At 34.6% G+C, this 26,422-nt stretch overlaps 1 protein-coding gene and 1 long non-coding RNA gene across 3 annotated transcripts in view; both read left to right on the top strand.

Annotated features, from left to right (window-relative positions):
* The first annotated feature begins 4,671 nt into the window (after window positions 1-4,671).
* The window catches only part of LOC110603351 (protein FORGETTER 1), a 58,412-nt gene continuing 36,661 nt past the window's right edge, over window positions 4,672-26,422 (top strand). For both annotated transcript variants that reach the window (XM_021741053.2, XM_043951643.1), the window contains exons 1-8: window positions 4,672-5,315; window positions 7,997-8,062; window positions 8,205-8,378; window positions 8,451-8,581; window positions 8,788-8,864; window positions 13,910-14,091; window positions 14,239-14,316; window positions 18,531-18,663. In XM_021741053.2, the coding sequence (XP_021596745.1) occupies window positions 4,884-5,315; window positions 7,997-8,062; window positions 8,205-8,378; window positions 8,451-8,581; window positions 8,788-8,864; window positions 13,910-14,091; window positions 14,239-14,316; window positions 18,531-18,663 (1,273 nt within the window). In that variant the 5' untranslated portion in view covers window positions 4,672-4,883. The remainder of the gene's footprint in view (window positions 5,316-7,996; window positions 8,063-8,204; window positions 8,379-8,450; window positions 8,582-8,787; window positions 8,865-13,909; window positions 14,092-14,238; window positions 14,317-18,530; window positions 18,664-26,422) is intronic.
* LOC122722054 lies at window positions 8,871-9,293 on the top strand. Its single transcript, XR_006348936.1, has 2 exons — window positions 8,871-9,182; window positions 9,240-9,293. It is a non-coding gene; the product is annotated as an uncharacterized LOC122722054 (long non-coding RNA).

Below are 26,422 nucleotides of genomic sequence, written 5' to 3' on the forward strand. Positions count from 1 at the left end.
GGTTCGGCGGCACCTTCGGCGGCCGAAAGTGCCAGACAGAGACGAAAGTCTCTTTTCGGCGGCACCTTCGGCAGCCGAATGCTGCCTCCACAAGAGGGGTTCGGCGGCCGAAACTCCCTTCGGCTGCCGAACCTGGTTTCTGCCAAACGGGCAGAAACTTGGTTCAAATGAACCTCCTACCTCCCAAAACCATAAATCATGCATAAACTTGATCTACAACATGCATACTTCACATACATCACACCTAGGGGTCTCAAACTATCAAATACCCCATCTACAACACTTCCAACAACACATAAACAAGCTACATTGTTCATCAAAGCATCAAAACCCATAAACTCAACATATACCCTAACATGCATTTCTACCCATAGATCTTGCATAAAACTTAGTTAAAACACATAAGGAGCTTAAGATCGGCTCTTACCTCTTGAAGATCGAGAGGGAGACGACCCAAACTTGGAGATCCACGAAAATGAGCTCCTGAGTTCCCAAAGCTCCAAAACTTGGTTTAAATGTTCAAAACTTGCAAGGTGAGTTTAAAACTCAAGAAAAATGGAAGAGATTTGGAGGAAGAACACAAGATTTGCTAAGGGAAGGTCGGAAGCTTGTTGTGGCCGAAAATGGGAGAAAACCTCGCCCATTTCGGCTAAGGGTCCCTTTTATAGTGGCTGGCCAGGCCACGTTCGGGGGCCGAAAGTGCCTCCGCATGCATGCAAGGTTCGGCGGCCGAACTTGACTTTCGGCGGCCGAACCTGGACTTCCCTCACTCATGCTTTCGGGGGCCTAACGTGCCTCCAAAACGCATGCATGTTCGGCGGCCGAACTTGACTTTCGGCGGCCGAACCTGGGTTTCCCTCCAAAGACTTTTCATGTAAAAACTCATTTAATTTCTTACTTAAAAACATGAAATACATGAAAACATTTCATAAAATCATAGTTTTACCCTTCTAGAGGTTTCCGACATCCGAGGTCCCACCGGACGGTAGGGATTCCGATACCGGAGTCTAGCCGGGTATTACACCCACCATCTTATGTTCTCTTCTTTGCATGCCTAGCCAATCACAGTATAGCTCCATTTCGGCTACATCATTAATCTAATCTCTACAACATCATTTGGTTCCGTTGCTGAGAAATCTTTTGAATTCTCTCTGTTCATTTGGATTAAAACTAGTATCTTATTTCTTTTCTCTCCAAAAAAGAAATCTCTCATCTCTATCTTTTGAAATGGTTGAAATTGTACATATTATTACGGGAGGACCTAATAAGGGCAAATGAAAAAAATAAGTGTATAGCAGAAGACATCCTGTCAGTTGACCAAAAACCATGGACCAAGCAAGAGGTAAGGTTCGGTCCTACTAACAAAACGATTGGATTCTTTCAAAATGACCCGTTAGTCGTAAAGATCCTTCTAAACCGGTACGAGGTAAAGCGAGTATTGGTGGATACAGGTAGTTCTATTGACTTTCTCATCTCAAATATTTTGAACAAGTTAGGCTTGGATAAAAACAGCCTTGTTAGAGTTCCTTATCTTTTAGTAGAGTTAGGTAATAAGACTGTGGCAGTGCTGGATACCATCCATCTCCCCCTAGTACTGGGTGACGAAAAAATATAGGTGAGAGTTATATGCAGAGTTTGCGGTGGTAGATATACCATTTTCATACAATGTGGTACTCGGTTGTCTAGTCCTAAACTACCACGGTATCATTATTAACATGAGTGCTATGTGTCTTAAGTTTCTAATTCCAGAGGGAATAGTTGTGGTCTGAGGCAATCCGAGGTTGGCCAAAGAAGGTTACAGACACCCAGCAAAAAGCCTTAGGAAAGCAACAATGCCCATCGACTTGCTGGAGAAGCTGGAATCTCACGTAAAGCTAGAACCTGCAGACCCAATAGAAGAGGTCCAAATAAGTAAGGAACAAAAGGTATGATTTGGTATTGCATTAATTGGTGAAACAAAGACTCGCGTAATAGAGTTGCTAAAGAGCCGAGTAACTATTTTCACTTGGTCTCTAAAAAATATAATAGGTGTGAAACCGGCTCTCATAGCCCATAAGCTATCTATTGATAAGACCGTCAAACCAGTCAAACGAAAGAAAATAAAGTTTGGACTAGAGAGGCAGTAGGTGATAAAAGAAGAAATTGATAAGCTTTTAAGTGCAGGATTGATAAAGAAAGTCCAATATCCCACATGACTAGTCAATGCAATCCTGGTAAAGAAAGCTAATGGGAAATGAAGGATGTGCATGGATTTCACTCACTTGAATAAAGCATGTCGAAAAGATCATTAACTATTGCAGTCCATCGATAAGTTAGTAGACTCGACCTCAGGTCATGAAGTGGTTTCCTTCGTTAATACCATTTTAAAATGCCACCAAATCATGATAGACGCTAAGGACACAGAGAAGACTTCGTTCATAACACACGAAGGAGTTTACTAATACAAGATAATGTCTTCTAGATTAAAAAACATGGGAGCAACATATCAAGGTCAATTCATATCACGCTTAACCAGAAGGTGTCTACCGTTCTTCAAGGCCTTAAAAGACAAAGGTAAGCTTGAATGGAGGAAGAATTTGCAGAGATTTTTGAAAGTATGAAAACTTTTTTATCATCTCCTCCATTGATAAGCCCACCTGTCGAAGGCGAAATTTTATTTTTATACTTGTCTGTGACACAAAAAACAGTTTGCTCGGTACTCATTTGAGAAAACAATGGAGAATAAAACCCAGTATATTATGCCAGCTAAGTTTTGAATAGGGAAAAACTGAACTATCCTCCTTTCGAAAAGTTAGCGTTTGCAGTCCTAATGTCAGCCACAAAACTATGACCATACTTCGAGTCACACACCATAGAATTCAAAATCGATTATCCCCTGCAAAAGATTCTACATAGATCAGAGTTGTTAGGGCGGTTGTCCACTTGGGCAGTAATATTGTTGGTCTATGATATTATATATGTTCCACGAAAGACCATGAAAGTCCAGGAACTAGCCAATTTTATCGTGGAAATGACTCTGCCGCGAAAACTTTCAAAGTCTCCTGAATCAATCATAGAAGAGCGGAAGGTTTGGGCAGATGAGCTTGCAGATCGGGAGTTTCGGAATCGGGATTCTATTGTAGTCTCAAACCGGTATAAAACTTTGGTATGCGGCAAAACTTGCCTTTAAAGGCATGAACAATATAATCGAGTACAATTCTGGAATAATAGTCTTGAGAATCATAAAGAAACTAGGTATACAAAAATCTATGGTTTTTAATGACTCACGATTGATTGTTAATCAGTGCAAAAGACAATTCAAAATCTGAGAATCGAATCTTGTTAAATACGAAGAAAAGATTTTGTCCATAATGAAGAGAATCAAAGATGAATAAAACAGTTGTGAATTCTGCCAGGTGGTCAGAGACAATAATAAAGAGGCGGATCTTCTAGCTAAGATGACAGTGGTGGATGAATTTATTTTGGACAATTATTATGCAGCATTACTTCGTTTGTCTTAAAAAAATATTTTTAATATATTTAATGTTTAGATATTTAGAAAATAATATAGAAAAATTAAGATACTTTTTAAAAAATGATTTTATATTTTAAAAAAATTGTTTTACCGACTTTAATAATTTTATTAATACCATTAATTTTTTATACTTATTAATATATTTAATTTTAAGATTTACAATTGAATAATAAAAAATAAATTATTTCATATATAAATATTTTTCATGAAATATTTTGTGTCCGCAAAACAATAACGGAGCTTTAATATCAAATATGATTTTTGAAAAATAAGAAATCGGAGCTTTAAATTCGATTCCCATCCTTAGATATTAAATATATAAGTGATAAAAAAGAAAATTTATTATTTAATTTTTATATTAAAAAAATTTATTAATTATTTTTTTAAAAAATATATTAAAATATTTTTAATAGTTTAAAAAATTTATAAATTATTTTTTATTAATTATTAATTATTAATTATTATAAAAATATAAAATATTATCGTATGAAAAAAAATTAATTAATAAATTTTTATAAATTTAAGACAACAATTGATAAATTTATTCAAAGAGATTAAAATTTTCGAAAAATAATTTATATTTAAAAAATATATATTTAAAATATTTTTATAAAAATATTTTATATAGAAAATATTTTTTAATAAGATAATTTATTTTTCATTATTTAATTTTAATGTAAAAATAAAATATATTAATAAATTAATATATAAAGATTTTAATAATAATATTAAATTATGGAGGTTTTTTTATTAGAAAATATTTTTTATTAATTAAATTTTTAAGTGTTTTAAATGTTTAAAAATATAAAAAATATTTTTTAAAAATTTTTTTTCATGAAATAAATAAAATTCAAATAATAAATATTTAAAAATTAAAATTAAAATTAAAATTAAAATTAAAATTAAAATTAAAATTAAAATTAAAATTAAAATTAAAATTAAAATTAAAATTAAAATTAAAATTAAAAATAGATTAAACTTTTTTGAATATTAGAAACGTTGTAATTTTTTAAAATAAAAAAATAACTTTATGAGACTAAATAATAGTATTTTTTAAAAAATTATAAATGATCACGCACCATGCACGTGACATATCCCACTCTACTGACCATTTGACATAATTTTTTATAAGAAAATTAAGTTAAGCGCCACAAGGCTGATTTTCTTGTGCAAGAATTCCAAACCCAAACCCCGTAAGACAAACTACTGAGTCACAGATACTGAAAAAGGCTAACGTTCCAATAACAGAAAACCCTTCGCCTTCCCGCGCCCGATTTCCTAATCCCCTACCTATCTATCATCTGCCCATACTTTCCCTCCTGTACATAATTATCAGTCCAGCAATTGGGCAAAAACAGAGGACATCGCTATGACTCAGCCATCGGTGCCACCGCCGCTGGCTCCACCGCCACCGCCTCCGCCGCAGTCTCATGGCGGAGGCGTCCAGGTCCGTTGTGCAGGTTGCCGGATGATCCTGACGGTGGCACCGGGGCTTGTTGATTTTGTGTGTCCGACGTGTCAGATGCATCAAATGTTACCGCCGGAGCTGATGAGTAGGGTCCACAACAGCCCCCAGCAGAAAAACACACAACAGTCACAAGTGCCGGCTCATGGCATCGATCCATCTAAGATCCAGCTTCCTTGTGCTAATTGTAAGGCTATTCTTAATGTTCCTCATGGCTTAGCTCGGTTTGCGTGCCCGCAGTGTGGTGTCGATCTGGCCGTCGATTTGACCAAAGTTAAACAGTTCTTTTCTGTTCCTCCGACGAGACCGCTGCCTCCTCCTGAGGAAGTCAACGAGGTCTTTTCCCATTACACTTTCTCTTGTGATTTGAGTGTCTTGTGTAGTCTATTTGGTGAACCTCTGGGAATTTCTTCTTTTCATCAGTTCTCTGTTTGGTTATTTTTGATAATTAGGGAAAAAGGAAGAGAAAATTATGTTAAGTAGGAAGAGAAAATTATGTTAAGTAACGATTGCATTACTGTTGGATATAGCCAAACTGAGTAAAATTGATGGACCTGGATTTTTCTAAAGTAAGTTGTTTTAGGGTTTTCTTTGTTTAAAAGTTTTATAATAGTAGCAGTAGTAGTATCGCTAGTATAACTACTACTTCAGCTTGTCATTAGTTTTTAGTCGTTTATTTCTATTATCATAATGTAGTAATTATCGTTCTTGCAATTGCTTAGGGTCAGTTGTCCTTGACTGCACTATATATTGTATGTTGGAATCTGTCAACTATTGCATGCATTAAGTTGACTAATTTATTTTCGGTTAAAAAATTATTCATTTTCCTTTTCTTCAAAATTATCCTTATCATCTAGTCAGTATACATTATTTGATACCTAAATTTTATGTTTGTTGGCTTATAAAAGTGATCTCTTATTACTGTGTCTGATCACAATAACAAGAATGAATTGCCAAGCGGCATCACAAGTGATCTCTTGAGAATTTGATATCTACATTGGATGGTTCCATAAAACTCCTACCAAAATCCCTTTTGTAGGTTTTCTATTTGATTTTCGTGTTGAAGGATTATAGGAATGTTTTTTTTTTTGAGGTTGGGGCTAGGGCTTGTAGCCCTGTAGAACTCAAGAATAGTGGTTTGTAGACAACTTGGTTCATTTGGATATCTTAAGGAAATCAAATAAAAGTTTAAGCAAACAAAATCAAACTGTTAGCTTCACACTACTAGGAGCTAGGACACACTGCTATCAAGAAAGTCACACACAAGATTGTTGAACTCGCATTTTGGACCAATGATCATCGGGTAATTTGTAAACTCAAAAGATTTAAAGAACCATTTATGGTAATACTCAGAAATATTTATATCCTTGTAAATAATCGTGAAAAAGCTTTCTAGTATATAATTATGCCTAAATATTCAACTTATTTTAATTTTAAATGTAAACTAAGATGTCAAGATGAGAATAATTGAAGTTATTTAATAATTTGATAAGTTAAGGCACATATAAATTTAAACATCATCTTTGAGAGCATATTCCAACTTTGAGAGGTTGTAAAATACTAATAATAAGAAAAAAAAATTAACTATGAAAAATATTGTATATTTTGATGAATAATTTACAGAAATTAGCTCATATTATGTGAATGACAATATAATAAAATTTTCACAAAAAATAATATAAAATATATGCATGATAATTGTATTATTGCAAATGCTAGTTCTTACGATATTTAAAAATTAAAAGTTCTAGAATGATACTAAAATAAACAAATGACAATGAATTAAATTTTAAAAGTTGATATTTTAAATTGAAATTGCAAATTTATAAAACCATAGAATTGTCAAATTGCTAGATCACAGAATTTTATTTATTTATTGAATTTGCAATTTGGAAACATCTATTTTTGTTTGTTTTCAATTTTTATATGTTTCGGTTAGTGGTCCCACATTTTCTAGTGTTAGAATGACATCACACAAATAATACTAATGGAAGAGCATAATTTTAGAATGAATAATAGAGTATTATAAGCTTAGGTATTTGTAGATTCAACTCCTACACCTACTAATGCCTATCTTACTAGTCCTTTTAAAATTTTGACTCCTAAACTAAGATCTCTCTTTCACGAGACAACTAGACTAATGAGGACTCTAATAAAAGTCAAAACTTAAACAAAATGAGTTTTAAGACATAAAATTTTAACTTGCCCTTCCCAGAAAAACTGTACAGAATTACTCAGATACCACTGCTTAATGTTCCATCCCTGCAGCTTACTGTGATTAGTAATTTGCAAAAATTGACATTCTAATTACCATATGGAGTTCCCTTATTTTCTACATCCTTTTTATGTTGAAAGTTCTACACTGGGAAAAATTTGTGGATAACTCTGCTGCTTTACTTTAGGATTAAAAATCTTTTACAACATGAGGAAGTTGTTTTCCCAAGGACATTGAGAAATGTTCTGTCTTCATATGTATGCTGAAGTTTAATATTAGCTTGAAGTTATGGGTTCATTTAAAATAGATGTAAGTTGAGTATCATTACCTTTTGTTAGCTATAATAATTTGATTCCTTACGTAGATAGTCTATGTATAAATAAATTGTTGCCTAGGAGGGAAGCGTTTTTCATGTTAGGGAATGTGATTGCATGATATGCTGAAAAAATATGGGTGATTTATTGTGTAGATCAAGGACTTTGTACACTTAAACCATTGTGATATTTTAGTGATTGATCATAACTCTATCGAGTCATTTTTGTTCCTTGACTATAAGATACTGCGAAAGGACAAACAATTATGTGGTTGAATGGTTAAATTCATAGTTTTATTATCCATCCCTTGTGATTGGATATACTACCATGTTAAATTTGTGTTATCTGTTTCTCACTATGATGATAGGCTCAAATGGAGACTATTATTTATTTTTTGTGATGTCTTGCAGTGAATCTGTTTTTTGAAGTTCTATTAGTTAATTTCCTTACTTGTACTTTTCTTACTTATTACAAATGAAATCTCTCAGGTAGCCATTGAAGTGGAGCGAGAAGAAGATGAAGGTGGCATAGTGGGAGAAACATTTATAGATTACGTGAGTGCTTTTTTTTCCTAGAATTGGCCATTAGGGCTGGTGTTCTAGTTTTTTCTCTGCATTGGACATGCTTATTAATTTTCTTGAAGCTTTTTGAAAATAAAAATTTATTTCATGCTTATGTGTTTAATTGTTCATGTAGCGACCTTCAAAACTGTCTATTGGACCCCCTCATCCAGATCCTATTGTCGAGACGTCTTCCTTATCTGCAGTACAACCGCCTGAACCCACTTATGAACTAAAAAGCAAGGATGATTTGGAAAGAACCAAGGTTTTGTCATGCTTGCAGATCGAGACTTTGGTCTATGCTTCCCAGGTTGATTAGTACTTCAAAACTAATGGGTTAATGATTCCAAGTTCCCTTAACTCATAGGATGTCCCTTGACAGAGACATTGCCAACATCTTCCAAATGGTGCCAGGGCTGGATTCTTTATTGGAGATGGAGCTGGTGTGGGTAAAGGTCGAACAATTGCTGGGTTGATATGGGAAAATTGGCTCCAAGGGAGGAGGAAAACATTGTAAGCTCTGGGTTGCAACTTGCAATCTCTGTAATGCATGTAGATTTTTTTTTTTTGAATTCTTTCTTTTAGTTTTCTGGTTTTATGTTACTTTATTTTATTTTATTTTATTTTTCCGTGAAAATTTGCATTGGCACAGGGGAGGATGCAATGTTTTAAGTCATGATTTGTAATGTCTTTTGTCATTCTCCAATGATCTTACACAGGTGGATTTCTGTTGGTTCAGACTTAAAGTTTGATGCAAGAAGAGACTTGGATGATGTGGGTGCAACATATATTGAAGGTAAACTTCATATACTTCTTTTGGATTTTACACAACAATAAATTGAAAAACTAAGTGTTAATCCCAATCAATTATAGTCGGTTATACGGATCATTTTTCGCTATTCTGACCAATTCCAAATGATGCCAAGAACTTGTGAATCTTTTGATACTATTTACTTTCACAGTATTTTGGGTCTTTCCTTTTCCTTCTCACTTTACCATCCTGTATATTGGGACACTTTCACACTGGAATTTGATGCTCTATGGTAGACATGATTAGGTCATCTAAATTGCACTTTCACACTGGAATTTGATGCTCTATGGTAGACATGATTAGGTCATCTAAATTGCACTTTCACACTGGAATTTGATGCTCTATGGTAGACATGATTAGATCATCTAAATTGATCCTCTCTCATTTTATTCCATTCTGTATTGTATCAACTTCCATTCTCTGGCAGATATGATAATATTTAACCTTATCTATTATTGTAATACAATTATGTCCATTTTTTAGATTTTACACAAATTAGAATAATGATAAGAGTGGCATAACCTTCAAAATTCAAATGGTTCCTTCATGATTAGCTAGAAATAGCTTCCTTTAATGCAGTGCTGGTTAGGAATATAAATTTGGTCAATATGTAATGGATTTTATCTTTACTAATAGGATTTGGGGTTCTTTATGGAGGCTTTTTGTGGATCTTAGGTACAATGGGTATGGGTGTATCCTTTTTGCATAGATTTGGGCTAAAGGGTAATAAGCATTGTTGTTAAAATCTTACGGTTCTCGATTCGAATCTTATGGTTCAAATTAATTTTTCAACAAATCGATTCGAATCTATAGGGTGAATCTTAAATGTACCTGAATCTTACGGTTCTTGATTTAAATCTTATGATTCTCGATTCCTACATCCTAGCGATTCAAATATATATGGTATATGAATTGTGACTCAATTTGAATCAAATGAATTAATATAAACTAACTGAATTTTCACCCGATTCAATTAATTATTTATAAAGAGTTTGTTAGATATTATATTTTAAAATTTTAAATTCTTATTTTTTTTTTTGCTAAAAAAGTGTGTATATAAAACCCTTCTTTAGCTATTTTTCTTCAATTAACCATTCTTTTCCTTCTCTCTCTTTTAATTAATTTACTTAACTAATTATAGCTGTCAAGTTATAGCAATTTATACTAATAACATTATCATTTGCCATCTTTTTTTATTATTTAATTATTTCAAATTTAAATGAGGGTTTCAGTACATGCATAATGATAACTAATGTTTACAATCCTAAAGTTCATAATTTATAACATAAAACTATATAACATAATACATACATATTATTCCATTATAAAGAATATTTCTAACTAAATAAATGATAATTCTATATTTATCAAAATAAATCATTATAATATATTTTTCACTTATTTTTAGAACATATGTTATTTTTAATTGATTTTTAGAACTTTTAGTGAATCTTCCGATTCGATTCTCGATTCTCGATTTATGAAATGAAGATTTTGACTCTCGATTCGAATCTAGATTTGATAACTATGGTAATAAGCCCTTTAGGTTATAGTAAATAGTTAATTAAGCCCTTAACGTTGATTTGGGTTCAATTGGCCTCTTCATCTCTCAATTTGGACCATTTAAGTCCACTTCCAATTATGTGACTCTGATAAAGTGAGAAGCATAAATATGAGATGAGAGAACTCTGGATTAGAGATCCTGTTGATTCAATGGCTCAAACAGAACAAAATCCTTGAGGTGCTCTCCCGTTCTGGGCTCTAGCTCAAGCTAGCCCTGTACAATACTATTGAAGAATAAAACTCCCATGCCTTCTCAGCTAATGCTCACTGCTCTAGCTCAAGCTAGCCCTGTACAATACTATTGAAGAATAAAACTCCCATGCCTTCTCAGCTAATGCTCACTGCTCTATATACAAAACCTTCCTCTGCTGTAACCTTGATTCCTTGTTCTCTGTCAAGTGTAATTTCCTCTAACTGCATAACCTCCTCCTTTATCATTTTCTCCAGCTGTCTTGTACCAGATGCTTCTATTCTCTTTCCTAATCCTTCAGCATTCCTCACCCTCTTCCTATAGTAGACTCTTAGTGGCCTTGGGCCTTGACCCAATTGTTCTGCTGGGCTGATTCTATCAGACTCCATGACAATATTGATTTTAATCACATTGTCTCCAGTTATGCATCTCCATGACAAAATTGATGTTAGTTACATTGTCTTCTACTTCTCCTTAAAAGACTCCCAAAAAATTTAGTCTCCAAATGAAATTTTCTTTCTACAAATTAGAAGTTAAAAATTGGAAGAATCAGAAGGATGTTTCCTTCAATGAGTCAAATTTCAATCCTCCCCCCTCCTCCTCCCCCACCCCTATCCCCCCTACATTGACAAAATTTCAGAAACCCATAACCAAATTCTTTGCTTAAATGAAAGAGAAGATTGAGACAACAATCATAAGAAAGGGAGCATCCAATTCAATTGCTGAAGTCATTTAAAATTCTACAATGATCAATTGACTTAATTTATCACCCATTTCACTTTAGTCTCTTCAATCAATCACTTTTGAGCAGAATTCTCCACGGCAATGGCATATGCAATCACACTCTGTGAGTCAAGCAGCTCAATGTCGATGTTCTCTGGCCAAGATGAGCAACATTGATGAAGACAACTCTTGTTCTTTGTATGGCCTCATTGAGAAAAAGAGTTCATAACTTTTTGCCTTTGAGCAAGTCTAAATCCAACTTTGTTCTTTAAATTGGGGAGAGATTTATAATGAAGATTAGTAGTACTAGAAGTTTGGGGTTCTAGAGGAAGGAATTGATTTGAGGAGTTCAGTTTCCAAAAAAGGGTAAGACTGAATCAGAAAATAAAAGTTTTAGAAATTTGCTTGGCAACATAGAGTTGTTCATTTGGGACATATGAGGTCTTCCACTGTTGAATCATCTGTGTCTAAGAGGTTCCAAATTCAACCATTTCTTGGGTGAAGGGGGATGCTTTGGGCCTGATGGGTGAAGCATGTCAATGATGTAGGAGCTTTGTCACAACTAATGGAAGTGGCAGCTTGTTTAACTTCCATTTAATTGCTTGACTTGTGATTGAAAATGGACTTAATACTTTTCCAGAATTGAGACATGAAGTTCCCAATTTGTGCCAAATGAATCTTAAGGGCTAAGTTGACCATGTGATATATAACTTAGGGGTTATAGTCTTTGTGAGGAAAATCTAATATCTCATTCATAATACTATATATATATATATATATATATAACCCAAAGATCCTGGGAGAAAAACATAAAAATTCATAATTTGCGAGAAAAATCTAATATCTCATTCATAATATGTTAGTAGATCCTTGATAATATACAAGAGATTCACACATGGAGAAAGAAAGATATTGAAATGCAAGATTAAGTCAGAGTCACTAATGCAGTTGAGAAAAATTAGCTCCATATGCTATTACTACTCTGATGTCCTACTTGCTAGTAGTGCTGTCTCCTATGTGTTAACGGTGATGTTAGTAGTGCTATTAGTGGTTAATAGTGCTGTTAGTGTTTGATGGTGTTGTTAGTAGTAGTGTTTTGCTTTATTTTGCTTAATACCCCTATTATCTCTCTCTTGATATATATTTTTAGTGTGTCGATTGTGAGGGCTTTTTGTAGAGTCAGGTTAAAAAAGAAAAATAATTCGGAAACCTTGGTCTGGGAAAAAGATTTTCTTGGACAGGGTGAAAATGATTTCTACACGGTAGAAACCATCACAATAATTAAAAAAAATTAAAAATGTATCGCACTTTTCAATTGTGGTAACATTTTATTGCGTGGAGATTGTCCATGCAATCTGCACGCAGCTAGCCTTACTGCACTTTAAAAGTGTGGTAAGGGTAGCGAACTTTATTTAAATTAATAATTTAAAATTTATTTATTTAATTTTTTATATTTTATTATATTAATATAATTAATTTAATTACATATTAAATTTATATAGATATAATTATAAAAATTATATTTATATTATTATGAATATTAATTATTTTAATTTATTTATAAATATTAATTATTTAAATTTATTTATAAATATTAATTATTTAAATTTATTTAGAGTATGACATTATATTATTCATATTTATCCTTGTATTTTATTATTTTTATTAGAATTAATTTATAAAATTATTACAAAATTATGATATGTACTTTAGTTTTGCATATGACTTTTCTGGTACATACTATCATCTTGCACGTGACTTGTTCTGAAAAGTCATATGCAAAACTAAAATACATATCATAATTTTGTATTATATTTCATAACAAGTCACATGCAAGATGATGGTATATATTAGAAAAGTCATGCAAAACTAAGTACATATTATAATTTTGTATTAATTTTATAAATTAATTCTAATAAAAATAATAAAATACAAGGATAAATATGAATAATATAACGTTATATTGTAAATAAATTTAATAATTAATTTTTATAAATAAATTTAATAATTAATATTTATAATAATATTAATATAATTTTTATAATTATATCTATATAAATTTATATATAATTAAATTAATTATATTAATATAATAAAATATAAAAATTAAATAAATAAATTTTAAATTATTAATTTAAATAAAGTACCCTTACCCCACTTTAAAAGTGCAGTAAGGCACTCCAATGCCTGATACAATGTTACCACAGTTGAAAAGTGCGGTAACATTTTTAATTTTTTTAAAATTATTGTCATGGTTTCTACCGTGCTTGAAAAGTGCGGTAGTACCGCTCTACTGCGCTTTTCAAGCACGCCTACCGCCCTTTTCAAGCGCGGTAGAAATCATTTTCACCCTGGTTCAGGAAAATTTTTTTTCCCGATCAGGGTTTTAGAATTATTTTTTTTTTAACCTAAAACTGCAAAAAGCCGTGATTGTGACTAGAAATTATAAATTCTTTTCAACAAATTGTTAGCATTACTATGTATATCTTGCTATGCTGCTTCAATTATGAATTTGAATAATTTTATTATTTTTAATATTCATGTGTCATTGCAGTACATGCTTTGAACAAGCTGCCCTATTCAAAGCTTGACTCAAAGTCTGTTGGAGTCAAGGAGGGAGCAGTATTTTTGACATATAGTAGTCTTATTGCATCTTCTGAAAAAGGCCGTTCTCGTCTGCAACAGCTTGTTCAGTGGTGTGGATCAGAGTTTGATGGGCTTGTCATATTTGATGAGGTACTGGATTTCATTTCCTTCATAAGTTTGTCAAACATCACTTGTTGCAGGAGACTCCAACTTTTAGAAAGTGTGTTTTTTCTGTTTATTGGTTGTTCAGTATTTCAATATATTTTCCTATGCTAAGGATCAATTGCTTAATTGTAGTGCCACAAGGCAAAAAATTTGGTACCTGAAGCTGGAAGTCAGCCAACACGAACAGGTGAAGCAGTTCTTGAGATCCAGGTTTGTTCGTGAGACTGAAAGCTAAAGATGTGTTTTGCTTACATCTTTGCAATTGTTATAGTTAATTGTTGTTGTTGTTGTTATTTATTTACTATTATTTGTTACTGGTCATTTTGAACTTTGTACTTCTGGGGCTGTGTATTATAGACATTGTCATTACTTCTCTGGTACTTGAGTGTCATTTCAAGATTCCTCCTCCAGCTTCCCTTCAACAAATAAGGTGGTAGTAATTAGTATGTAAACATTAAGGTATAACTGTATAAGATACAAAACAAAAGAGGAAAAGTAACTATGCAAGTGGATTTTATGTTTGTCAATGGTAGTGGAAAAGGTGGGAGCACGAACCCTTATGTGGAAACCATGGATCCAACTTTGTGGGTGGTAGGATTTAGCATGGTTCTACTATGAGGTCAAAACAGCTTTGCTACTGAGCTTCGGGGATTTCAAAATATAGTGAATTAGAAATGAAATATAGTTCAAAATCGATATTAAAATGAATGCTAATAAAAGTTTATCTAATTCTCTCACGAATTAGCATCAAACAACCCATCAATGGACAATTATTTTATATGAAATATTTTCAAAAAAAAGTTTGAGGAAACATGCCAAGTTTTAGATGGAAAAATAATTATATACAAGGCACATTGATTGCTTTGAATTGGTGATTGAAATTAGAGGTGCTTGATTTTGGTTCTGGTATGGTTCTACCGAAGAATTAGAAATAGAACCCGAATTAGAACCAATTCTTTACTTCTTTGACTTTTAGGAATCACACTTGGAAGTTGGAACCAAATTCCGGTTGTATGTTTCATATGTTTCTTGTTTTTTCAATCTATTTCAGTTTTAATTTATTTCAAAGCTTAATTTTACATCCAAAATTACAGCATTCTTGTGTTCATAAAAACTATTTTGTATTTCTATTTTCAGAACGACAATAAAAATAATGTAAATAACATTATAATAACAGTAATTGTTAAATTTGGGTCAGGCCTAACTCACTCCAAAAGCTAGCTAAGGGGAGGAGTGCCTATGGCCCATATAAGGGGCAAATTATCCCTTTCCACAACCGATGTGGGATTCAACGTAGCCTTCACACCCAGAATTTTACTGGTGCGTGACATATATTTAGGAGGCGGCCCAATATCGAATGAAGAGGCTCTGATACCATATTAAATTTGGATCAGGCCTTACTCACCCAAAAGCTAGCTCAAGGGGGAGAGTGCCTATGGCTCATATAAAGGGCAAGTTACCCTTTTCCACAACCGATGTGAGATTCAACAGTAATGATATAAAAATATTTAATATATAATTCTAGATAAGTATATTATGTTATATTTTAACTATTTCTTAACTATATAGACTTTAATTGAAAGATGCATATATAAGCAATAACTAAAGGGGTAAATCAGTTTTAATGTAATTAACAGATCGATCTTTGTATTTCTAAAATTGAACACTGAAATCCTAATATAATCATTCTGTCCAAATTGGAGGTCCTTTTATCCATAATTCCGTTAGTCAACCAGTCAAAAAGAGACTAAACATTTTAAATACCTAAACTACCCTCATGAACACTTGAATCTTTTTCAATATAAGTGAGAATTTTATAATATAAACCACACTTTGGTCCTTAAGTTTAGTGTAATTGACGGATCAGTCCTTATATTTTTAAAACTAAATCCTTAAATTCCTATATATTTAATCCGTCTAAAATTATAGTTCTTTCATCCATCATAGGCATTAGTTCAAAACTAGTAGATGATTAAACTTCTTTTAAAAGTACAATTTCTTTCTAAAATAGTCTTTATAAAAGTTTACAACCTACGTAAAGGTTACTAAGTACTATTTAAAAATAACTGAAGTTGTAAGTATTTTTGAAAGTTTTGAAATTATAAGTATTGAAGTGTCTTAATGAATGGAAATTGAAGAACAAAAAATGTTAAAAATTAGTTAAGTGAGATATTATAGACAAAAGTTAATGGGGACTTAAGTATTCTTTCAAATAACAAATGAAGGATCAAAATGTTTAAATTAAAATAGATGAGGATGGATTGATCATAGAGGGATAAGTGTACAATTTTAAAAATTCTCAAGAACTCTAGTGTAGTTTATCCATTTAAAAAAGGTAACAAAGACATTTCTACACTTTTAACGGCAATAATGACTATGGAGGAGATTAACAAACGTACATGGACTACTACAATAGCTAGAGAACATATTTGGCCAGTCAAATTGCTAGCAAACGTTAACAATTTGGAATGAGCTGGTTGCAAACGAACAAAAGTAGAAGAGTAAAGATTGGAGCTTCAAGGTTAGCAAGTCCAATTTTGTCCTAATTATTGGTCTTTCTAGTCATTAGGGATTAGGATATAAAACTCCATCTTCTAAGAATTACAACAATTTGGATTCTAAACCAAATTCTTACACTTTTGTTGATATATTTTACCTTAAGATGCCCGATAGCCTGACTATAGTTCTATAGAATTGACCTTCACTTCGTCAAGGATCCTACAATAATATAGCACATCCATCACATTCCTTCGTCTTATCCATCATGTTTTGATTTTATGGGTTCCATCCTCATCTATTACTCCTTTCTTCTGGATGATAGAATCTAAATGCTTGAATTGGTTGCATTTTAGTATCAAAATTCTATCCAATCAAACCTCTCCTCTATCCACTAAGGGTGACAAACTGCAATGCATATATTCCTTCTTTCTTCCATTTAGCCTCTTAGCCTAAAACTTACTCAATAGTATTACCCAACTCAAATTTTTTATTAATTTCTTCACTAGTTTCATCTGCCAAGGCAATGTCATTTGTAAATGATATGCACTATGAGACATCACCTTGAATGTGTTTGTTTAGCTCATTCGTAATTAAAGTAATCAAGTATGCCTCAAAGTCAATCCTTGTTTTAATCCTATTGCTGTGTGAAGCTCGTCCGCATTGCCTCCTCTTATTCTTATACTTCTCACCACCTTCACATACTTGTCCTTAATGGCATATATGTATTTGAGTCACAGATGAATTCCTTTTTTTTTTTCCATCGGTACTCTATTATACGTATTTTCTGAGTTAATCAATACTATGTGTATGTAACTGTTCCTCTCCTTATAATTTCCATTAATCTTCTTTGCAAAAAGATAGGTTCTGTTGTTGATCTACTAGGCTGTAGGCATGAAGGCAAATTAGTTCTCTGATACATTAATAATGTTCCTAAGTTTGCATTCAATGGCTCTTTTCTATTAATTAGTTTAAGTTACTAATATTTTAGTCATTATTGTTTAGATTGTTCGGTTTGGTTTAATGCAATATGGTTTTCAGTATGCATATTGATAAATATCCAGAACCATATCATAACAGTAAAGTAATTTGGGTTTTATGATTGTCTTTTCTTGGTTTTAGCTGCTAGCCCACTAATGACACGATCAACTCATTAGTAAATTGGTGGTGTGTTGATACATTTAATCCCACACATTTATGATTGTCTTTTCATGTTATACTTTTGGAAAAGTGGTCTTGTTTATTTTTGTATGTTTGACATGATTAATGTTTGATCCAAGTTCTTTATATCCATAAGTTGACATGGCATGAAAACATTATGAGAACTCAAATTGCCATCTCTAGCAATAGTTCTAGCATTGGGAGTGGTCATTAGTTTATTAGGCATATGGATATACCCATGTGGTTTCTTATGAATTCCTTCCTAAAAAATTTGTAAAAGTTTTTGAAAATAATTTCTCTCTAACTGATATTATTTTTCACTGACTAATACTCTATGTGACAATACTGAATGGTGGGGAAAATTATTTCTGAAGTATTGTGAGGAAAAAATCACTAATGGAAACGTTATAAGTTTAGGAAGTAATAGGATGATTATGTTCAGGAGGTAAGAGAGATATTCCCTTGTGGTTAATTCTTGATGATTGCTTTTACAGGATTATCTCCACTTGTGCACATATTTAAAGGCAGTTGATTCATTTTATTTCTATACTTTAATTTGCTGATTTGCAGAAATAGGTGGTTGTTCAAGAATGTGTCCATGTTCACAAATCATATTGCTATTTTGCTACATGTAAATATGAACAAATCTTGCAAATCTATCTTCGTCATCATTGACATCATGAGTTAGCTATTTGTTTGTCATTGCAAAATTGCACAGGATAGTTTAGACGTGTGTTCCTGAACTATTAACGGATCCTAAAAAACAGGCTCGACTTCCTGAAGCACGTGTTATTTATTGCTCAGCAACTGGTGCATCTGAACCACGCAATATGGGTTATATGGTCAGGCTTGGTCTTTGGGGAGCTGGAACATGTTTTGATGATTTCCAGAAGTTTCTAGGTTTGATAATTTATTATATTTCTAGTTTAATTTGCTTCTTTATATTGTTTATACTATTTTTTTTCTCACTCCTATCAGTCTGGTCCATGCTGCTAATACGGAATTGCTTCACTGGATGTGCTCTGTTGGGACTTTAAATTTTTTTTCTGAATGTTCAATTACACTGAACTAATTTTGTGTCTAATTAAAATGGAACTTTTAGTTTTACCTCAGTTTAACCAATCTTCTGTCAATGATAGTAAATTAATTTTATACCTTTTAAGTAGTTTCAAATTGTCTTTATATCTATAGAAAATATAAAGTGAAGATGACCCTGAAATCAAATAGAACATCCCTAGACTTGATGAATCTATCTTAGACTAAAATCTTTGAATTGGGATAAACACCTCCTTTGGCTAATCCACCACTTTGATTTGCTTAATCACTCAATTCCTTTCAATAATCTTGTGTACTTTTGGTTTGATTCTTTGTCTTTGGTTGGTGTAAACTTAGACATTTGGTCTTTCTTTAAAACTTCTGTTTAATATCTTGCCCATTTTGCTTGTAAATCTACTGTAGCCAAAGTTTGGCTTCCTTTGTAGATCAAATGAAGTTAATGAATCTTGTTGATCTTCAAGAGTTGCATGGTCCTTCTCTTTTGTCCACATTTCTGTAATATCTTCCATTATCTCTCTTATTCATGTCTTGGTATCAGAATTCCACTATATAATTACCTTAGTAGCATTTTCGATTTCCAATTGATTGGCGTTAGAATTCTTGGATGGTTGATTTCCTTTGCTCATTGATTTTCAAACTTAGCTAGATTGTGCAAGTTGATCTTGGCTTATGATCTATTTTGGGTTTAAGCTAGCTATTTGGGGTTCTAATTAGCTTTAAAGGTCACCGACTTTTTAGCAAATAACATAAAACAATAGCATTATGGTTGATTTTGGGTTTTAAGGATTTTTATTTTATGGTTACTTTTCTTCAATTTCTATCATGATTTAGAAATTTTTCTTTATATTTTTGAAATGTTAATTTTTTACCATTTTAAGATATTAAAAATTATTTTTTGTTATCATCATCAGAAACTTGGCAAATTGAAGTAAGAAAAAACAAGTTTCATAATTATGGCCAAAGCTTAATGTTGGCCAAAGCTTTTCAATTATGTAGTTTTGTACTTTCATTTTAGGTCCTCTTTCTTTCTTTTCTATTCTTTTTTCTTTTTCTTTTGTAACCTATAAATGCTATTGTTAGCACTTAAGTGCCAAACGATATTAAAAATATAAAATTTTATTTGGTAATTAACAATTAAAATTTTTTCAAAATACTTTAAATCAAATGACTATTTGTCACACATTCATAAAAGTATTATTTTAAAGAAGAATGGGCCCCACTGTAAACTAAAATGTTAGGGTCCCTATTGTAAGATCGTGTTATGGGTCTGTGGGTTGAGGGAAAGTTAGGATTTGGAGTGTTTAGGCTAGGTGTTTGGGAATCAGATGCGGGTTTTTTCTTCTTTTGACCACGGGTCATTAACAGACTTGGCTCAAAGAGGGAGCCTTACCTCTGAGTTAAAGTACTCAAGACTTTGTTTGATTTTGGAAGTATCCATTCATTGATGATTATTCGTTTAAATACAGGAAGTGTAACTGCTACTTCCTACATCAAAGGTAACTACTTCTAAGTGGAGAAATACTCTCCCCAACTAAGCATGAAAAGGGAAATGGAGGATCAACCTCCTACAAAGCAGGAAATATGGGAAATAACTGAAACAGAAATTAATAAATTAAATATGACTAATTCAACAGCTCAATCCGTGGTTGACTGGGCCGTTTAGCCTTGGATCCGTGACCATAACGTGTGTAGACCTGAATTGGCTTGGTAACATTACTACCCGTCCCACAAGGAAGCTTGTCCGCAAGCTTAAATTCTGGAAATCTTGCTGTAAGAAGGTCAATCTGTTCCCAAGAAGCATCAGCTGGAGAAGAATGACTCCAATGGACTAGAACTTCAGGCACCCCTCCTTTGTGGCGATAATCTAAAATAGCAGATGGTTGAGTAGGTTCCAAAGGAGGAATGGATGGAAGAACTGGTAAAGGAGGCGTTAAGCCCTCATGATATGGCTTGAGGCAGGAAACATGAAAAACTGGGTGGAGCCGTGAATCCGAGGGAAGATCCAATCGGTAGGCCGTAGAACCAATTCGTTCCAGAACGGCAAAAGGACCAAAGAACTTGGGGGAAAGTTTTTGGTTTTGCCGATTTGCTACAGAAGTTTGGCGGTAAGGCTGTAAACGCAACAAAACTTTATCACCCACCTGGAATTCCACCAAACGATGAGACTTGTCATAAGTTGTTTTCATTTTCTGTTGAGCCTGAATGAGGTTTTGTCGGAGATGTTGCAGCATCTCATCTCTAGTTAGGAGGGCGGCATCAACAGCTTCGAATTTCGAACTACCCGGAAGGTAGGATAGTAATCGTGGAGGAGGCCGACCATAAACTGCTTCGAAAGGTGTGGCTTTGAGGGATGAGTGGTAGCTGGTATTGTAACAAAATTCTGCCCAAGAAAGCCAATCGATCCATCTCTTAGGATTTGCGCTGGTGAAACAACGGAGATACATTTCAATAGTGCGGTTAACCACTTCTGTTTGACCATCTGATTGGGGGTGATAGGAGGAACTGAAGCAGAGAGTTGTACCACTCAACCGAAACAACTCCTTCCAAAAAGAACTTGTGAAAGTTGCATCCCTGTCACTGACTATAGTCTCCGGCAACCCATGCAGCTTAAATATATGATCAAAGAAAAGTCTAGCAACACTCACAGCAGTATAGGGATGTGACAATGCCAAAAAATGACTGTATTTAGAGAAACGATCAACCACCACTAAAAGAACATTTTTACCTCGTGAAGTCGGAATGCCTTCAACAAAGTCAAGAGATATGTCTGCCCAAATCTGCGTAGGAACGGACAGAGGATTGAGCAATCCCGCAGGTTGGAGCGTTTCAGTTTTATGGCGCTGGCATGTATCACAAGCACGCACAAAGTTTTGCACGTCATGCTTCATTCCGAACCAGAAAAAATCCCGACTGATTCTGTGAAGAGATTTCTGATACCCCTCATGTGTCTGATTATGTAATGCACTGACCACCAGGTGGATAGAAGGAGAGTTTCGCGGAAGGTAGACCCTATTGTTGTAAAGGAGAAAACCTTTCGAAAAACTCCACTTGGAAGTGGCGGCACCTTTTGAAATAGCTGTTACTTGTTGCTGCACTTCTTCGGATGCATTCTGCTCCTTCTGGATTTCATCAAATAAACTCAATTGCGGCATAGAGACGGCGAAGAGAATAGATTGATCTGCGTCACGTCTGGAAAGGGCATCAGCAACAGTATTGGCCTTGCCTGATTTAAATTCCACTGTAAAACAAAAACCCAACAGTTTGCTCACCCAATGTTGCTGTGTTGAAGAAAGGTGGCGTTGCTCTAGCAAGTACTTCAGTGTAAAATGATCGGTGCGAACTACAAACTCGCGTCCCCACAGGTAAGAGTGCCAATGTTTTATTGCCTTCACAAGCCCAATTAACTCCCGTTCATATGCAGGGAGAGAATGATGTCGAGCTGCTAAGGAGCGACTGAAAAAAGCAACTGGCATGTTTTGTTGGAGTAGAACTGCACCTATTCCAGAACCGGAGGCGTCACATTCAATGACAAACTGAAGCTCGAAATCCGGAAGCACCAGAATTGGAGTAGAGGTCAGAACGGATTTCAATTTCTCAAAAGCGACGACAGCCTCGTCAGACCACTGGAAATTATTCTTTCGAAGCATAGCTGTGAGAGGAGCGGCTATGATTCCATAATCTTTGACAAATTTGCGGTAGTAGCCGGTGAGCCCTAGGAATCCCCTTAATCCAGTCACTGTGGTGGGCTTGGGCCAGTCAAGAACTGCTGAAATTTTGGACTGATCCACCTGGACTCCTTTGTGAGAAATTATATGGCCCAAGTATGAAATTTGACCCTGTCCGAAGACACATTTGCTGCGTTTGAGAAACAGCTTATGCTCCACCAGCAAATTAAAGATTAAACGTAGGTGATGAAGGTGCTCAGCCCATGAATTACTGAAGATGAGAATGTCATCAAAGAACACAAGAACAAATTTGCGTAAAAAAGGCTGGAATACCTCATTCATCAAGGCTTGAAAGGTGGAGGGTGCATTTGATAAACCGAACGGCATCACCAGAAATTCAAAATGGCCATGATGTGTTCGGAACGCAGTTTTCTCAATGTCTGGAGGGTGCATGGCGACTTGGAAATATCCTGATAATAAGTCAAGTTTAGTAAAGAAGCGAGCGCCACCCAGCTCCTCCAATAACTCTTCAATCACCGGAATAGGGAACTTGTCTTTGATGGTTTTGGCATTTAATTCCCGATAATCGACGCATAAACGCCAAGACCCATCTGCATTGGGAACTAAAATTACCGGAGAGGAAAAAGGAGAGCGGCTGGGTCTAATAATACCTTGTTGTAGCATGGCCGAACACTGTCTCTCAATTTCATCCTTCTGCCCATGTGGATACCTGTATGGACGGACTACCACCGGTTTGGTTCCTGGCTCCAGTGGAATTCTATGATCACAAGCTCTGCTGGGAGGTAATCCAGTAGGTGGGTCGAACACAGAGTTAAATTCGGTCAGTAATTTATGCAGCTGGTCGTCTGAAGAAGAACACAATAGGTTGTAAAGATCCGAATGGCTGGAAGAACAAGTGGAACCCAGCCCCTTTAATTCGACTAAGGACCCCTGCTGAATAAAACACATTTTCATGACCCCAAAATCCCATAGGATAGGACCTAGAGTGCGTAGCCAGTTTACTCCCAATACGACATCAAATCCAGTCAGTGGAAGGACAAATAAGTCAACCGAAAAAGAGTGGGACTCTAATAGAATAGGAGTTCCCTTACAAATACCTGGACTACACAATCGATCCCCATTAGCCACATTAACTTTCAACCCATCTTGTTTATTTACCTCCGCTCCCAATTCGGCCACCTTAGCAGCAGAAACAAAGCTGTGCGTGCTACCGGAATCGACTAAGATCAGGATGTGTCCCCCCTGCCAATTTCCCATCAACCGCATGGATTGAGGGTTCGGGGTACCTGTGATGGCATTCAAAGAAATCTCCGGCTGATCAAGATCGGAGGTAGAATCATCAACCCCGCTCTCTGCTGGTTCTTCTAAGTCAATCCAGAACAGCTTCTTACATTGGTGACCCCGCACGAATTGCTCATCACAGTTGAAACACAAGCCCTTTTGCCGTCGCTCCTCCATCTCATCGCGGGTTAGTTTTTTTACCACACGATTGCCACGGACATCAGAGGGAAAAAAATTGCGACGAGTTTCGCGCATATTTGAAGTACGTGGAAAGAGTTTCCGTTCGTACAGCCTTGACATGCTCATCGCTGTCGCTAAATCAGGTGGGTGGTGGAGTTCAACTTCGACACCAATAGCTTCTTGCAAGCCGCTGATATAAATATCAACCTTCTGTTTTTGCGTGAGGGCACCAGCTCTTGAAACCAAAGCCTCAAAACGATTTTGGTAGTCAGTGACAGAACCCAACTGCCGAAGTTTTGATAACTCGCCCAACTTGTTGCTTCGAACCGAAGGCCCAAATCGCAGATGACACTGTTCCTCGAATTTGGCCCAAGTAGGATCAGGGAATTCATCAGTGAATTGTAAGAGCCAGACTTGAGCAATTCCATCTAAATGGTAAGACGCCATATCTACTTTCTCTTCTTCAGGCGTATGTTGATGACGAAAAAAATGCCTGCAACGACTAATCCACCCCAAGGGGTCTTCTGTACCATCATAGCGAGGGAAATTGAGTTTAGTAAATTTCGGAACCATCGAACTTCCATCGGATGTGTCAGAATTCGAAGTTCCAGAAGTCTGCTTATCGTTTCGTGATTTGGCCTGACTTTCGATACTGCTTGATTGTCGAGCCTGCTTGGCCGCTTCAAGTTCGGTGGATATAGAATCCATCTTGGAATGCATTTGTGCCATTTGTGCAGCACGTTCTTTGTTAGCTTGTTGCTCAGCCAACACGATGTCAAAAAGTTTAGAGAGTTGTTCTTGAACAGAGTCACCCATAACGTTAGGCTCTGATACCAGTATGTTAGGGTCCCTATTGTAAGATCGTGTTATGGGTCTGTGGGTTGAGGGAAAGTTAGGATTTGGAGTGTTTAGGCTAGGTGTTTGGGAATCAGATGCGGGTTTTTTCTTCTTTTGACCACGGGTCATTAACAGACTTGGCTCAAAGAGGGAGCCTTACCTCTGAGTTAAAGTACTCAAGACTTTGTTTGATTTTGGAAGTATCCATTCATTGATGATTATTCGTTTAAATACAGGAAGTGTAACTGCTACTTCCTACATCAAAGGTAACTACTTCTAAGTGGAGAAATACTCTCCCCAACTAAGCATGAAAAGGGAAATGGAGGATCAACCTCCTACAAAGCAGGAAATATGGGAAATAACTGAAACAGAAATTAATAAATTAAATATGACTAATTCAACAGCTCAATCCGTGGTTGACTGGGCCGTTTAGCCTTGGATCCGTGACCATAACGTGTGTAGACCTGAATTGGCTTGGTAACATAAAACTTTAAAATCAGTTTCATAATCGTTATTAACAATTTAAATTTAAATTAATTTCATCATACAGTATGATGGTGGTAGGATTCTGGAAAAGGGATCGAGTTATGGGATGAAGTGGAGGGGTTAATGGATCAATGGATGAAGAAGAAGATGATTGTTTTTTGTTTTTAGACCTATGATGAAGGTTAAGAGAGAACTTAAAAATCTCCTGAGTCAAGCACTCAACAACTTTGATAAAATTCTGATTATGTCTTCTATATTAATTTATTGCACTTAAATAACAAAGGGAAGAGATAAGCTCTCCCTACAAACAAGAGAACTCAAAAGCATGAACTAAACATGGAGGATTACTCTCCTACAATTACGGAATTGGAAGAAATAATTTTGAATTAAACCCACGGATTATGGCAGCAGCTCAATCATGTTGCAGGAAAAATAATAATTTCTCAATTGCCCTATTTAGTGGCTTTGACTTGGTCTTGCATTTCAATATTTTTCTTTCTTCATATGTGAATCTCTTGTATATTAGAAAGGGTCTGCTAACAAATGGCTTCTATTTAAAATTAATCAAGTTAGATGTGACTTTTTATTTAATTGTCAAAAATAAAAATTTATTCAAATTATTTATTGGATAATCTGAATTAATTTTTATTTCATAATTAAATTGTTGATGATATAATAATATTGTAGCAAAGTGTTGTGATAAACAAAGAGAACTGCAAAACCTAAGTGTAAAAGCATGAAACCACATAATTAACTATTCTTTTAACATGTTAATGCAACACTGGTTCCATGTTAGTATAAATTAATGGTGGTAGTTGGTTTTGGCTCTCAAGTTCTATTTTCCCTACTTATATTGTGGTATATATTTTTTGTAATTCTAACCTCTGTCCATTTTCATGGGCGTGGTTGAGAAAAATTTACTCACCCAATGAACATGGTGTTGAGGGTATCAAAAACATGAAGAGAGAAGCAAGATGAAAGGAATTTCACTTGGTTAGGCAATGTATATAATTATGAAGAAGGTTGCAGTTGCTTTTTTGCATAGAATAGAGATTGCTTTTTATAGTAGGAGAAACCCTTTTTATGAACCCAAAATTACAAGAGTTCTTCCTAGAATTAGATTCTGCAAACTC

The sequence above is a fragment of the Manihot esculenta genome, chromosome 16 (genome assembly GCF_001659605.2).
Source record: "Manihot esculenta cultivar AM560-2 chromosome 16, M.esculenta_v8, whole genome shotgun sequence".
NCBI lineage: Eukaryota > Viridiplantae > Streptophyta > Magnoliopsida > Malpighiales > Euphorbiaceae > Manihot > Manihot esculenta.